Raw genomic sequence first — 12,664 nt, forward strand, 5'->3', positions numbered from 1 at the left:
CAAGTGTGTCTTTGAAGAGTGTGTCACTTTGAGAAAAGAGCTCTCTTTTTGGAGGGAATGTTGCTTGTGGAGAGATCTCTGCGGAGCAATCGTGTCTTTGAATTGTGTCTCTTTGAGAAAAGAGCTCTCTTTTTGGATGGAGTGTTGCTTGTGGAGAGATCGCTGCGGAGCAAGCATGTCTTTGAAGAGTGTGTCTCTTTGAGAAAAGAGCTCTCTTATTGGAGGGAGTGTTGTTTGTGGAGAGATCTCTGCGTAGTAAGGTGTCCTTGGAATGAGTATCTATTACAGTATAGATATGTCTTCTTCAGAACAGATGTTGATTTTACGAATGTTGCTTAGTATATAATTCGCAACCTCAAATAACCTTCAGGAATATCAGGTGTTTACTTCATGTAAGTCAAATTGTTATATTTTAAGCCTCTCTTTATCATGTAATAGAAATGAAGAAAACAATTTGTTTCTACAAGATTTATTTCTGTAATAGAAGCAGGTTCCAGCAAGATATATTAGTACCAACTATTGACTAACAATGGATGAAAACTGATGATAATAATAAACAAATTAGTTAAGTCTAAAATGAATGGTCAAATATAAAAACTGGGGGTTAAAATAATAATGGAAGCTATACTTTATGTAGTATTATTCCTCCCAATATTATTCCCAGGTAAAAGTCATGATAAATGGTCTGCATATGTATAATTCAATAAGTAGCCAATGGCATTGAACTGGTTAAATCTTTGGATTGGTTATAGTAAGCCAAACTGTTTATTGATTGGTCAATAGTTATCCAATTATTTCTGTCGACCAATGAAATTGCTTCAAACTAGAAACAAGCCAAAATATAACTTGTGGATAACTTACTTATCCAGTTTTAAACAATAAGCTGCTGAAGATATTGTAAAACTAATACTTTTTTATTGATTTATACCTGCAGCTTATTGTATATAACTAAGAGATGTTGTCCACATGTTTACCTTTCGTCTAGTTTGCACATTTTAATACATGATTTGTTAGCAGTAATTTTTAGATAAATATTAACCAATCAATAAACAATTTGACTTTTTTAACCAGGCAAAAAAGATAACCAGTTTATACAATTGGCTTCAGATGTTGTTTTAGAAATAAATAACTTTTAAAACCATAGGTGAAAATAACTCCTATTTCATCACATATAAACACATTTAAATAAAAATACAAACTATAATTAACAATCTACCCTATGTTGTTTTTTTTTTGTAAAAAAATGAACAAGGTGAAATGGACACATACAAATCAAGTTATCACAATTCTCACATTTACAAAAATATGCAGTCTTTCTTGAAGCACTGACTATATTTTAATTCATTCATCCTATTTCTAAACAAGTGAAGTTTCAAAAGTTCTTAAGGAACTAAAAAGAAATATGTGTGTTTATATACAAAAAACATTGTTGCCTTACGAATGTAAGTATTGGATACGCTTCTATGTAAATTTTAAAAGCACATAAAAATCAAATATCACAGTTGAAAAATAAAATACAATCTACCTAAATATCTAAGAAATAAAAATAAAAAATAACATCCTCCGTACCTTTGTAAATGTTTATAAAGCAGGAACTTAATATGTTTTATGTAAGTTGCGGTTATTAAATTAGTTTTCACATATGTAATCATAATTATTAAAACTTTATTTTTGGCCAATGACTGCTGCAGATTTAGAATAAATAAAATCGGTCATCCATAAACAAATATAGTAGTTACAAAAATAAACATTTTATATACAATGTACTTACATCTTACAAAATCTTACAAATAGCTGGGCAGTGTTTGAGTGTTAAATTCATTTTTACAATCAGATTCGAAATAATAATGAAATTGCATTAGAAAATATGTCTTTGACTATAAAAGATACAAAATTCAGTCATGTTGAAAATAAATAAATATACAAAAACATATTTAAAGTAAAAATGTAACTTTGTTCATAAAAAACTACTCCCCGTGACAAATAGGTCTTGCCAAAGTTGAAAAAATATTTTCAAAATTAGAAAATAAATGCGCTACACATTCTAAAATTTTCCTACTTGAAAACAGCATCAATTTTATATTATTTTAATGCTTAATAAAAACTCATGAATAATTTTGAAATCTGCACCTTAAAACCCTCCTATAGCTACTTTCTAAGAAAGTTCTGGAGTATTATAAATAATTGCTTATAAAAAGCTTCTAAAAGCATGCCTGAAAAAAGTTTGTATACATCAATGCTAGTTTAATTTTGTTGATTTTAAAAATATACATTGTTTACTCATTGTCATTTTATCAACAATGCTAACACAATATTTTTTTCTCAGTAAATGAAATTATATATATATAAAACTTAAAAATCACATGACCAAATAATTTGAATAAAAATAAATAATCTGATTGTTCAGTTGCAAAGGAGGAAATCTTTTAATGTTTAAAATAATTATTATACCTCTAAAATAAACAGTATTGTCATATAGTTCAACATTGGGGCCTAAATGTTTCATTGACAAATCTTAGTCAGAACCTCAAAAACTGATGTCCATAGCAACAAAATTCTGCAACAAGATTCAGACACGTCTTCAATTTGTTTGACACTGTTTTCAATTTACATCTCATACAATGCTTATCCTACAATGAATGATAAAAGTCATGTGACCAGTTGCAAAACTTGGTTACTACATATACATGATATTATGGTATTTAACGAGGGGTGTTTAAAAAAAAGATGCTTTGGCAATCGGACATAATAGATGACAATTTGGTCGTGTTTTGTGGTGACATTTCCATATAAACTTTTATTCCACTTATAAGAACACCTATGACCATTAGTTTTGTTTCATCAATATGATTGATCTACATATCACGACAGTTTCAATGTTTTTCGATTATTTTTGAATATTATAAGAGCAATTTTTCCAGATAGTTTTGAACACCCCTTCATCAGTATGCTATATTCTTATTGATCTACATATCATGAAAATTTTAATGTCTTTCGATTAATTTTGAATAAATAAATGCAGGAAACTTTTGAACACCCCTCGGAAATGTTTATCAATCAATCATCATTTGTTGTCAGCTTGGTCAGATAACTATTTCATAAATTTAATTCATAAATAATTTCAAATTAAGACTCTTTTGAAGCTATGATTAAACTTGTCCATGAATAATAGGCCCCAGAACATTAAGTGTCAGATCTGTGAGCTTTTTGACTATTTCTACACTGAGGGATGATCACTTTGAAGTCTAGTCTTCAACAACTATTTCAGTCTCTTCTACATCCTGAAAAATACAATAAAGCGCCAATATAACATCACTATTACACTCAAATCAATAAACTATTTCATTATGTTGAACTAACAATAACAACCCTGAAGCCTGTTCAAACCAATTTGTAATGAAAATAGGATTAGATCAACAATTATAGGTTCCTTTGAACACAAGAAGTGATATATTGTTTTTGTTTTGAAAATAGATATGCATATTATGTTGCATTGAACAAAAGATGTGGACATAGTATGTTTTAATGTTGTGCTGACAACAGTAAAAGTAGAATAACCATGTACTTTTGAGGATAATAAATGTCCACAACTTTATTCCATTAAACCGTATCATGTTGTATTGAAGATAATAATTGATTATACTATGTTGTCATGCATTGCAGATTATAATTGGCCATTTTATGATGCATTGAAGATAATAATTGATTATACTATGTTGTCATGCATTGCAGATTATAATTGGCCATTTTGTGTTGCATTGAAGATAATAATTGATTATACTATGTTGTCATGCATTGCAGATTATAATTGGCCATTTTATGATGCATTGAAGATAATAATTGATTATACTATGTTGCCATGCATTGCAGATTATAATTGGCCATTTTATGTTGCATTGAAGATAATAATTGATTATACTATGTTGTTATGTATTGCAGATTATAATTGGCCATTTTATGTTGCATTGAAGATAATAATTGATTATACTATGTTGTCATGCATTGCAGATTATAATTGGCCATTTTATGTTGCATTGAAGATAATAATTGATTATACTATGTTGTCATGCATTGCAGACTATAATTGGCCATTTTATGTTGCATTGAAGATAATAATTGATTATACTATGTTGTCATGCATTGCAGACTATAATTGGCCATTTTATGTTGCATTGAAGATAATAATTGATTATACTATGTTGTCATGCATTGCAGACTATAATTGGCCATTTTATGTTGCATTGAAGATAATAATTGATTATACTATGTTGTCATGCATTGCAGACTATAATTGGCCATTTTATGTTGCATTGAAGATAATAATTGATTATACTATGTTGTCATGCATTGCAGATTATAATTGGCCATTTTATGTTGCATTGAAGATAATAATTGATTATACTATGTTGTCATGCATTGCAGATTATAATTGGCCATTTTATGTTGCATTGAAGATAATAATTGATTATACTATGTTGTTATGTATTGCAGATTATAATTGGCCATTTTATGTTGCATTGAAGATAATAATTGATTATACTATGTTGTTATGCATTGCAGATTATAATTGGCCATTTTATGTTGCATTGAAGATAATAATTGATTATACTATGTTGTCATGCATTGCAGACTATAATTTGCCATTTTATGTTGCATTGAAGATAATTATTGATAATAATTGTATGTTGTCATGCATTACCGATTATAATTGGCCATTTTATGTTGCATTGAAGATAATAATTGATTAAACTATGTTGTCATGCATTGCAGATTATAATTGGCCATTTTATGTTGCATTGAAGATAATAATTGATTATACTATGTTGTGATGCCTTGAATATATCAAGTTTCAATAAAGATAAGAATTGGTCATGTTATATAGCATTGAAAAAATGGCCATTTAATATTGCATTGAAAATACATAATGATAATATTATGTTGCATTGACAATAAAACAATTTCAAGACAGGGTTAAAGTTATGTACACACTGCTAAGGTTGGTCTAACTTCTTTAGTATTAGTCATTACATATGAGGCATTACACATGAGGCATTACGGAACAACTAGTGACAACTATAGGTACTTTTAAAAAGGAAAGGTGACTTGAGGCATAATTAAATTTTGTAATATCATTGTAATTAACAATTATTAATGGAGAACATACAGGATATTTCAAACTTTATTGACATATTTTTTCTATTGAATAATTGTGTTATCATCTAAAAGGACCCTTATCATGATCTTATGTTTGTACACAATCTTTAGATACTTTATCTTTTGTATGAAAATCACAAGAATTCTCCAAAACAAAATAATTCTGCAAAACAAAATAGATAAAAAGTATTTCTGGATGCAATAAAAAGTATCATCTAGAGTCCAGGTATAAAATAAGGTATGTTGGGAAACTAGAAACAAACATCATTATTTTTTTCGCCTTATAGGAAAATATCCCTGAAATTGGTATAACTTCTATCTTATTTATATCTAATTAAACTGTTGAGTGTATAAATTGTTTTTACTGGTCCTGATAAAATCTACTTGTAGATTAACTTGTTTGAAAATCGTAGGCAATAAAAGCTGTGTCCAATGATTTATTAAAAGATTTTTGGATAAATCGACTACACTCGAGGGTCTTAAATATTCGTATCAGTAATAGGTGAAAAACAAGTAATTCATGAGTCTGTCCTCAATACTTGTAATAATTGGGATATTTCCCTTTTAAACTTCTGCGGATGCTTTATTTTCAGTATATGTAAACTTTTCATATTGTTTGAGTATACATACTTTACTAAATCTGGCTAATAAGTACACATAAGATAAGAAACATTATATATACATGTGACCTTACCTGCTAACGTTAACTGTACTAATTTCACACGACTTTCTCAGAATACCATACATATTTCAATAATTACTTTTGTTATTAGGAATACCGGTACTTGTAATGTAATCAACTTGGGGACTTTGTAAGATAATCGTTTGATGCAGGTAATATAAACCTAACATATGATTTGTTATTAGCTTTAAATCAGTTTCAGAAAAACTTTGATCACTCGAGGACGCCGGGGACCAAGCCAAAACCTCGAGAGAACCGAAGTTTCGAACAACCCAAATTTCAATTTTCCAGTCTGTTTTGAAATATCTTTCAGTGTATTGTAAGTTTGAAGTCGTCAAACCGACTGTTTACTAAGACACCGATTATGTGTTGCATTGTGGAAATCCCTCATATGTTCAAAGTCTGTGGTATACTTAATGTATACTTAATGTAAAAGAAATATCAAGAAATGAAATGTGTATTTTTACAAAATTGCCATATTGCAAAGCAAAGTGACAAGAAGGAATTCTTTTCCGAGATTCTGATGTTGGATTGATATAGTAGTGTTTATTCATATTTCTATTACTCAGTTACATTTCTCACAATTAACTTATCGTCATTAACTTCTCATAATTATCTTCTCAAATGACCTTATCAACTACTATCGGTCATGCGTAAACAGTGATAAACGGTTTTTCACACCTTATCAAATTGCCTTTCAACTGTCATTGTAATTTTTACAACTTGAGAAAATTTTAACACCTAACATGTTTGTTTATTTTGTAACACGCGTTTGAAAAAAGTGTGAAATTATGACCTCATGGGAGCCATAAGGTTTTGTGCATGATTTGTGTACTAGGGACCGACTATATTGCTCGACTCCTCAACTTATTTAGGTTTTGATGCAGCGTAGGTATATTTTATATGAAAATGGAAGGAATAATATTCGGGACCAAGCTCTGCCCTTGAGGGACCGCAGGTTCTCGAACCACCGCTTGTTCAAACGACCCCAGATTTACTGTATAAGGTTTATTTGGTGTAATTAAAAGACATCTTATGCATACAATTCCTGAAGTTAATCAGTTTTCTTAATTTAATGCATCAGTAAATTGTAAATCAACACCCCCACCACCCACCACCGTTCCCGGTCCGAGGAATAGGGGGACTTTGACTTTCAGTCCAGCTATTAGGCCCATTCCCCGCTATTTTTGACGTGAAAACAAAACCACCATATTCACTCGGCACTGCGGGCCACCTGGAAAGTAAAAACAAGGCCCATTTCCCCAGCTTTCCTCGGTATACCCCCGGACCTGAGGGGCCGTAGTTACAAATTGACTGTGGCATAACTAAAAGACATCTTATACTTACAATCCCATGAAATTAATCACTTTTCTTTTCATTAAGGACTACTTTTTTATCAATTAGGCTAACTATAAAAACTGAAGACAGTTATTGACACAAGACCTGAGAAATTCTTTTTATTTTTGTGCTTTACATTTTAATTAGCAATCTCATAGCAAGCATATTAAAAGCAGCCATCTGAAGCCAGATGAGGTTCCCTTTAGTTTCTTTAGAATCCATTATGATACAAAGAACGTTTCGATTTACAATTAATTAGAATGGGAACATTGCGTGAAAGTCTCCTGCCAGGATGACTTTTACTCTCTTTATTTTTTACTTCAAGTTCTGGAATAAGGCAATAAAAAGTTATCTGTTTCCATTTATACCTCATTTTTTTTTTATGAAATATTGAATTTGAAATGTCACCAGCGGTCTTTGGTTGTTAAATTTGTAACTGAAATATTTAACGATTACCGATAAGCGGATAGATAATACTCTTCACTGAAAATGTAGGCTATAATGTATACTGTGTAAAAATAAATTTAAAATAAGTATAAAGTTCAATTAATCTCATTGCGTCAAAAAAAAAATAGTTATATGGCTCAAATGATAGTAACATATCAGGACCAGGTCCAGTTTTTGAGGGGCGTAACTTCGAGGGTATGCTTTTTACTTGGTTCAATTTAATTACTGGAATTAAGGGTGCGGGGTGTTCTAGGTACTTCCAACAACCCGTAGTCCAAAATAGTACAGTTTGGGTGTATCTTTTTACTTTTTTTCTCCCATATTAAAATAAAAAGTAAACTCCGACAGTTTTAAGGGGGGGGGGGGGTGCGCATGCCGGATCCCCTAGTGAATATACCTGGTAATTTGGAGACCAAAAAAATGTTACTTCAGAATGTTAGTGTACATTGTTTAAAAGTATTAGAGCAAATTATAGTCTGTGAGTGACATTCAGGTTTATCTTTGATACTTTTTGGCGCTGTTACTTTTAGTACATATCATACTACACAAATTGGTTATGCAGACCTGGTTAAATACACAATTGGGTTAGATAACATGCAATTATTAAGTATTGAACTAGACTAGATGACATGCATTTTGTTAAAAAGATCTTACCATATGAACACTTAGACCTTTGAATACTGCAAAATATAATTGTGAACAATTCATTTTGAGAATGGTTTATATGAAATACTTTTTTTTCTGAGGGAAACCTTTAGGATATGACTTTTCCCTTCGAAATGAAATAAAAACATATCACATTCAATACATTTATTCTTGGTTTCTGCATTCAAGAAGGAAATTGTGTCCTACAAATTCTAGAGAATTTCAGACCTTTATGGAAATATTGAAAAAGTTCTATTTTAAGAACCAAGTTCTTCAAAAAAAGAAGGAAACATTAGTACCATTAACAGCCAGTTTGTAACTACATGATTGTATGATCGGGGATGTGATTGACCTGAAAGTCGAAGGGCTGAAACCATTTCAGGCGATGGGTTCTCGGGGGCAGTCATTAGGTCCCTTATAAAAGGGGGTCAAAGGGGGTGACGCACCCTGCGGCAAAAGCCCCTTTTAGGGATTTTCTGACTTCAAATTAGAAGCAAACTTACATCAAATAAAGTAAAAAAAAAAAGCAACCAGTTCAGTTTTTTTGATAAAAAAAAATAATAATAAATCCTTTTTAATTTGTTATTCTTTTTTTTGTAGTATTGTTTCAGGAGCTATTGAGATCCGCCAAAATCCATGAATCTCTGATCAAATCACATCCCTGAATTATTTCACTTTCTTCTCAGACCAATATTTTTAATTTATTTGCATTGCAAAAGGGAGAATAAATATGCAATGTGAAGAATTGTGTATAATAAAGGCATAAATACGGCAAACATTGTTTTTTTATTTGCAAAGAATCAAAACAGAATATTGGTAATCTTTTACACAGGCCATGAATAACAAACAATAGCTTCTTGCGAAAATAAAATTATAGCTTTAATTAAATTTAGCAAAAAAATTAAAAATATTATTTAAAACAACAGAAGACATATTTGATATATATTTTGCTAACCTGTTCTTTGTTTTTAGTCACAAAAGGGGAATAATTCAACAATTATTAAAGCAATGAGAGCTATGTGCCTTACTATGTACATGTGCATTATGACCCTAAATAATTGAGTACATAGTTTAATTTGAATATCTTGAATAATATTATCCACAGAACATGAGTTATTGCACAGCTTTATTTTTAGGATGTCAGGGATGTCAGGGCCATAAATAATAACAACCAGGGCGAGAGTGGACTAGTGGTATAGGTGTCCGCCACTCACCCAAGAGGTTGTGGGTTTGATCCCCACCAGGGGTACTTTCTTATGGCCTCTCAAAAAGGACACAGAACTGGGGTCTACCCAGGAAATGGACTTGAGAGTGATTTTATAAGCTTTCCTCAAAATCAAGCTAAAATAAATTAGTATAGACCAATACCCATCAACATTTTTTTCCTTCGAAAAATAGAAAAGCTAATAATTATATTTTTAATCAAAAACAAACTGTACCCACCTGACTATGTGAAAGAGTATAGAGCCTATTCTGAGCATCAAATAGATTCCTCTCCTTGTCCGTGAGTTCTGTTTTCAGCGTTTTAATTTCGTAGTTCTTCCTTTTGAGCACATCGCGTTCCCGTTTTTTCTTCAACACTGCACGAGGGTCCTCCGGTTTACATCGGTGCGAGGCTGGGGCCAGGTGGACCTTTTCATTCTCAAGGTGGAAAGTCTAGAGGGGAGGGGAGGTAAAAATTAGGGAATCATACTAATTTTGGGGATTTTAGTCTCTTTAGATAAATAAATGACATGTCATCATTTCTCGAACATTCTTTAGCATCACAAGCTTAAGCAGCTAATTTCATTAAGCCAAATTTTATACTTTTATCTTGATTTGACTTAAAAAGAGTAAAAATGAGCCTAGTTTCATCCTGTTTATGGGGCCCGGCCAACAACCAAAGATGGAACAGTTATTTTACTTAAGTATGGCTTGTTTTCTTTTCCAAAGTTCTGAGATGATTTTTTAATATACGGCAAGAATCTGCGTATACTTATTTATTCGGATGGTTGTCATAACTACACTACAGTAAGTTGCAATGCTGATTTCAAATGGCAAAATTGTAAGCATGAAAGCAATTATCCACTTGTAAATACATTTCTTATAAAGCTTCATTTATCTTGTCATTGGTACCTTGCGTTGTTTAATAGCGGTGTTGAGGCGTTTTTCCTGGTCCAACTTGTCTCGGGTCTGATGTAGCGACTCCCGGAGGTACTGGGACTCTTCATGCTTACAGCGTACATCATTCTGAAATACATATATATTGTATTTCCAGGTCACCAGGTAATTGTTATGTTTTGATATGTATGTTAACCATTAATGTTAGAAAATAGCTCATTGAGCTAATGTTTCTTGTTATCGTTTACCCTACTTTTAATAATGATTCTTGTATCTTGTATCTTATAAGCTTCAACATGTGCTGAATTCTAATAGTGATAATACACAGGATAAAAAAACACTAAGTGTGATCTTGACCTTAGAGGTAGGGACACGGGTCTTGCACGCGACACATCATCTTGGTATGTGGAACACATGTGACATGTCATTTTAAAATCTGTCCATACAAGAGGAAGTTACAGCCCAGACTTGAATTATTGAGCCAGACACACAGACAAACGAACAGACGGTGCGATTTTAATATGCCCACCTTCGGAGGCATAAAAATGTCAAAAAATAAAGTAAAGAAGATTTATTATTATGATTTGTACACAGAGAAAAAAACGAAACTGAATTTTTCTATTGCTCCTCCTTTTATATGAACTATAGTATGCTGCCAGTATTTTTTTGCTTTGTACCGAAAATTTGGTATTGTACCGAAAATTCGGTATTGCAGATTTTCCATTTTTACAACATTTTTATTTTTTGTCTTGAAAAGAGCAAATTTTTGCGTTTATATCTGCAAACCAATGATATAAGATTGCATGCTGACAAAAAATCAGATCGTAGATTTTCATATTTCTGTTCGAAAATTAATGTTTTATGGCCTAAACCGTTACTAACGGTTTAAGAAAAATGCATAAAACATCATTTTTTAAACTTAATTAATCTGCGATGCAATTTTTTGTCAGCAGTCTTATTTAACTGGTTTCCATAGATTTCCGCAAAAATTGGCTCGTTCCAGGACAAAAAAATAAAAAGTTTTCAAAAGGTTCAATCTGTAAGAGTGCAGCTTTAAAAGTCATGTTGCTCAAAATTTAGGTCTAGTTCCAACTATATTCCTAATGAACCCTTTTCTCACAGATATAATATGTTGAACTGTTAATATCATAATAGTTTGATATCCGCAAATTTTCACAGATCCAATCACCATTTTACAACCAAGCGAAAAAAAAAGGCAATCATGCGTTGCAAAATTTAAATCTCGCTAAAATTGCCCAACACAAAAAACTATATATAAAAAGGTCCTTGAGAAATTAAAACAATTTGCAGTTACAAAACAAGAATCGTTTTTCAACCATTCTAGTATTTCATCTATCGAGGTATTTTGTACTTTTGATGTTGACAGTTCTAAATGTAGAATACTCCTATTAGCTGTATTATACTCCTATAAGCTGTATAATTACCGCTATAAGCTGTATTATACTCCTATAAGCTTACATAAGGTATGTCATCATGTAATTACAAAATCATACTTACAGCCAGAGTATCAAGTTGAACTGACTTCCTCTCAGCTAGCTCTTGTGCTTGCCTGAAAAAATAAAGGTTGAGCGTTAACTTAAATAATTCAATATTTGTGAACAAATCTTATTTCCAGAATTTACAGAAAAAATGTCATTTTTTACATTTGCATTAAAGGCGCACAATATCAAATGATGCAAACATTTTTTTATAAATTTTAATGCGTTGTTATGTTTAACTAATTTGTCTTAAAGCTGCACTCTCACAGGTTGAAAAGCTTAACAACTTTACATTTTTTGTCTTGGAACAAGCACTTTTTTACGTAAATATCAATAAAAAATTTGGAAAAATGGTAAATCTGTGAAAGTGCAGCTTTAATTGCCTTTATAAATGATTTTTGGGGGAATTAGGTACATAGTCACTAGGCCACAAATTTGCTAGTCAAAAAAGTGCCAAAAAGTGACTACTAATACTTTATGAATTTCTTGTTTTGATCATTTAAGTCAAATGAGTTGAACACGATAATGCATTAAAAGAACACGATTATGCATTAAAAGAAGACAATATTTCTTTGCATCAACCTAAATATTACACCTTTAAAGACATTCAAGATGTACCACTATGTAGTTTTAAGATTTTTTTTACTTAAAAACTTAATAAGTGGAATCGAACAGTCATTCATCATGATTAACCTTATTTCCAATATGTGGTAGTGCTGAAATTACGAGGGAAACCCCCAGAGGAATGGAAGTATAATGGAAAAATAAAAATTTGCACGTTTGTTTTATTATGTAACAG

At 31.2% G+C, this 12,664-nt stretch overlaps 1 protein-coding gene across 6 annotated transcripts in view; it reads right to left on the reverse strand.

Annotated features, from left to right (window-relative positions):
* Nucleotides 1-459: 459 nt before the first annotated feature.
* Nucleotides 460-12,664, reverse strand: part of LOC128246691 (forkhead-associated domain-containing protein 1-like) — a 47,893-nt gene continuing 35,688 nt past the window's right edge. For 5 of the 6 annotated variants that reach the window (XM_052965044.1, XM_052965045.1, XM_052965043.1 and 2 more), the window contains 4 exons: nucleotides 11,885-11,936; nucleotides 10,382-10,495; nucleotides 9,710-9,922; nucleotides 460-3,281 (listed from right to left, as the gene is read on the reverse strand). In XM_052965044.1, coding sequence (XP_052821004.1) covers nucleotides 3,246-3,281; nucleotides 9,710-9,922; nucleotides 10,382-10,495; nucleotides 11,885-11,936 — 415 coding nt within the window. In that variant the 3' untranslated portion in view covers nucleotides 460-3,245. Of the gene's footprint in view, nucleotides 3,282-8,275; nucleotides 8,302-9,709; nucleotides 9,923-10,381; nucleotides 10,496-11,884; nucleotides 11,937-12,664 lie in introns of all 6 variants that reach the window. The other variant, XM_052965042.1, reaches the window with a different exon arrangement.

This window comes from Mya arenaria, chromosome 9 (genome assembly GCF_026914265.1).
Source record: "Mya arenaria isolate MELC-2E11 chromosome 9, ASM2691426v1".
NCBI lineage: Eukaryota > Metazoa > Mollusca > Bivalvia > Myida > Myidae > Mya > Mya arenaria.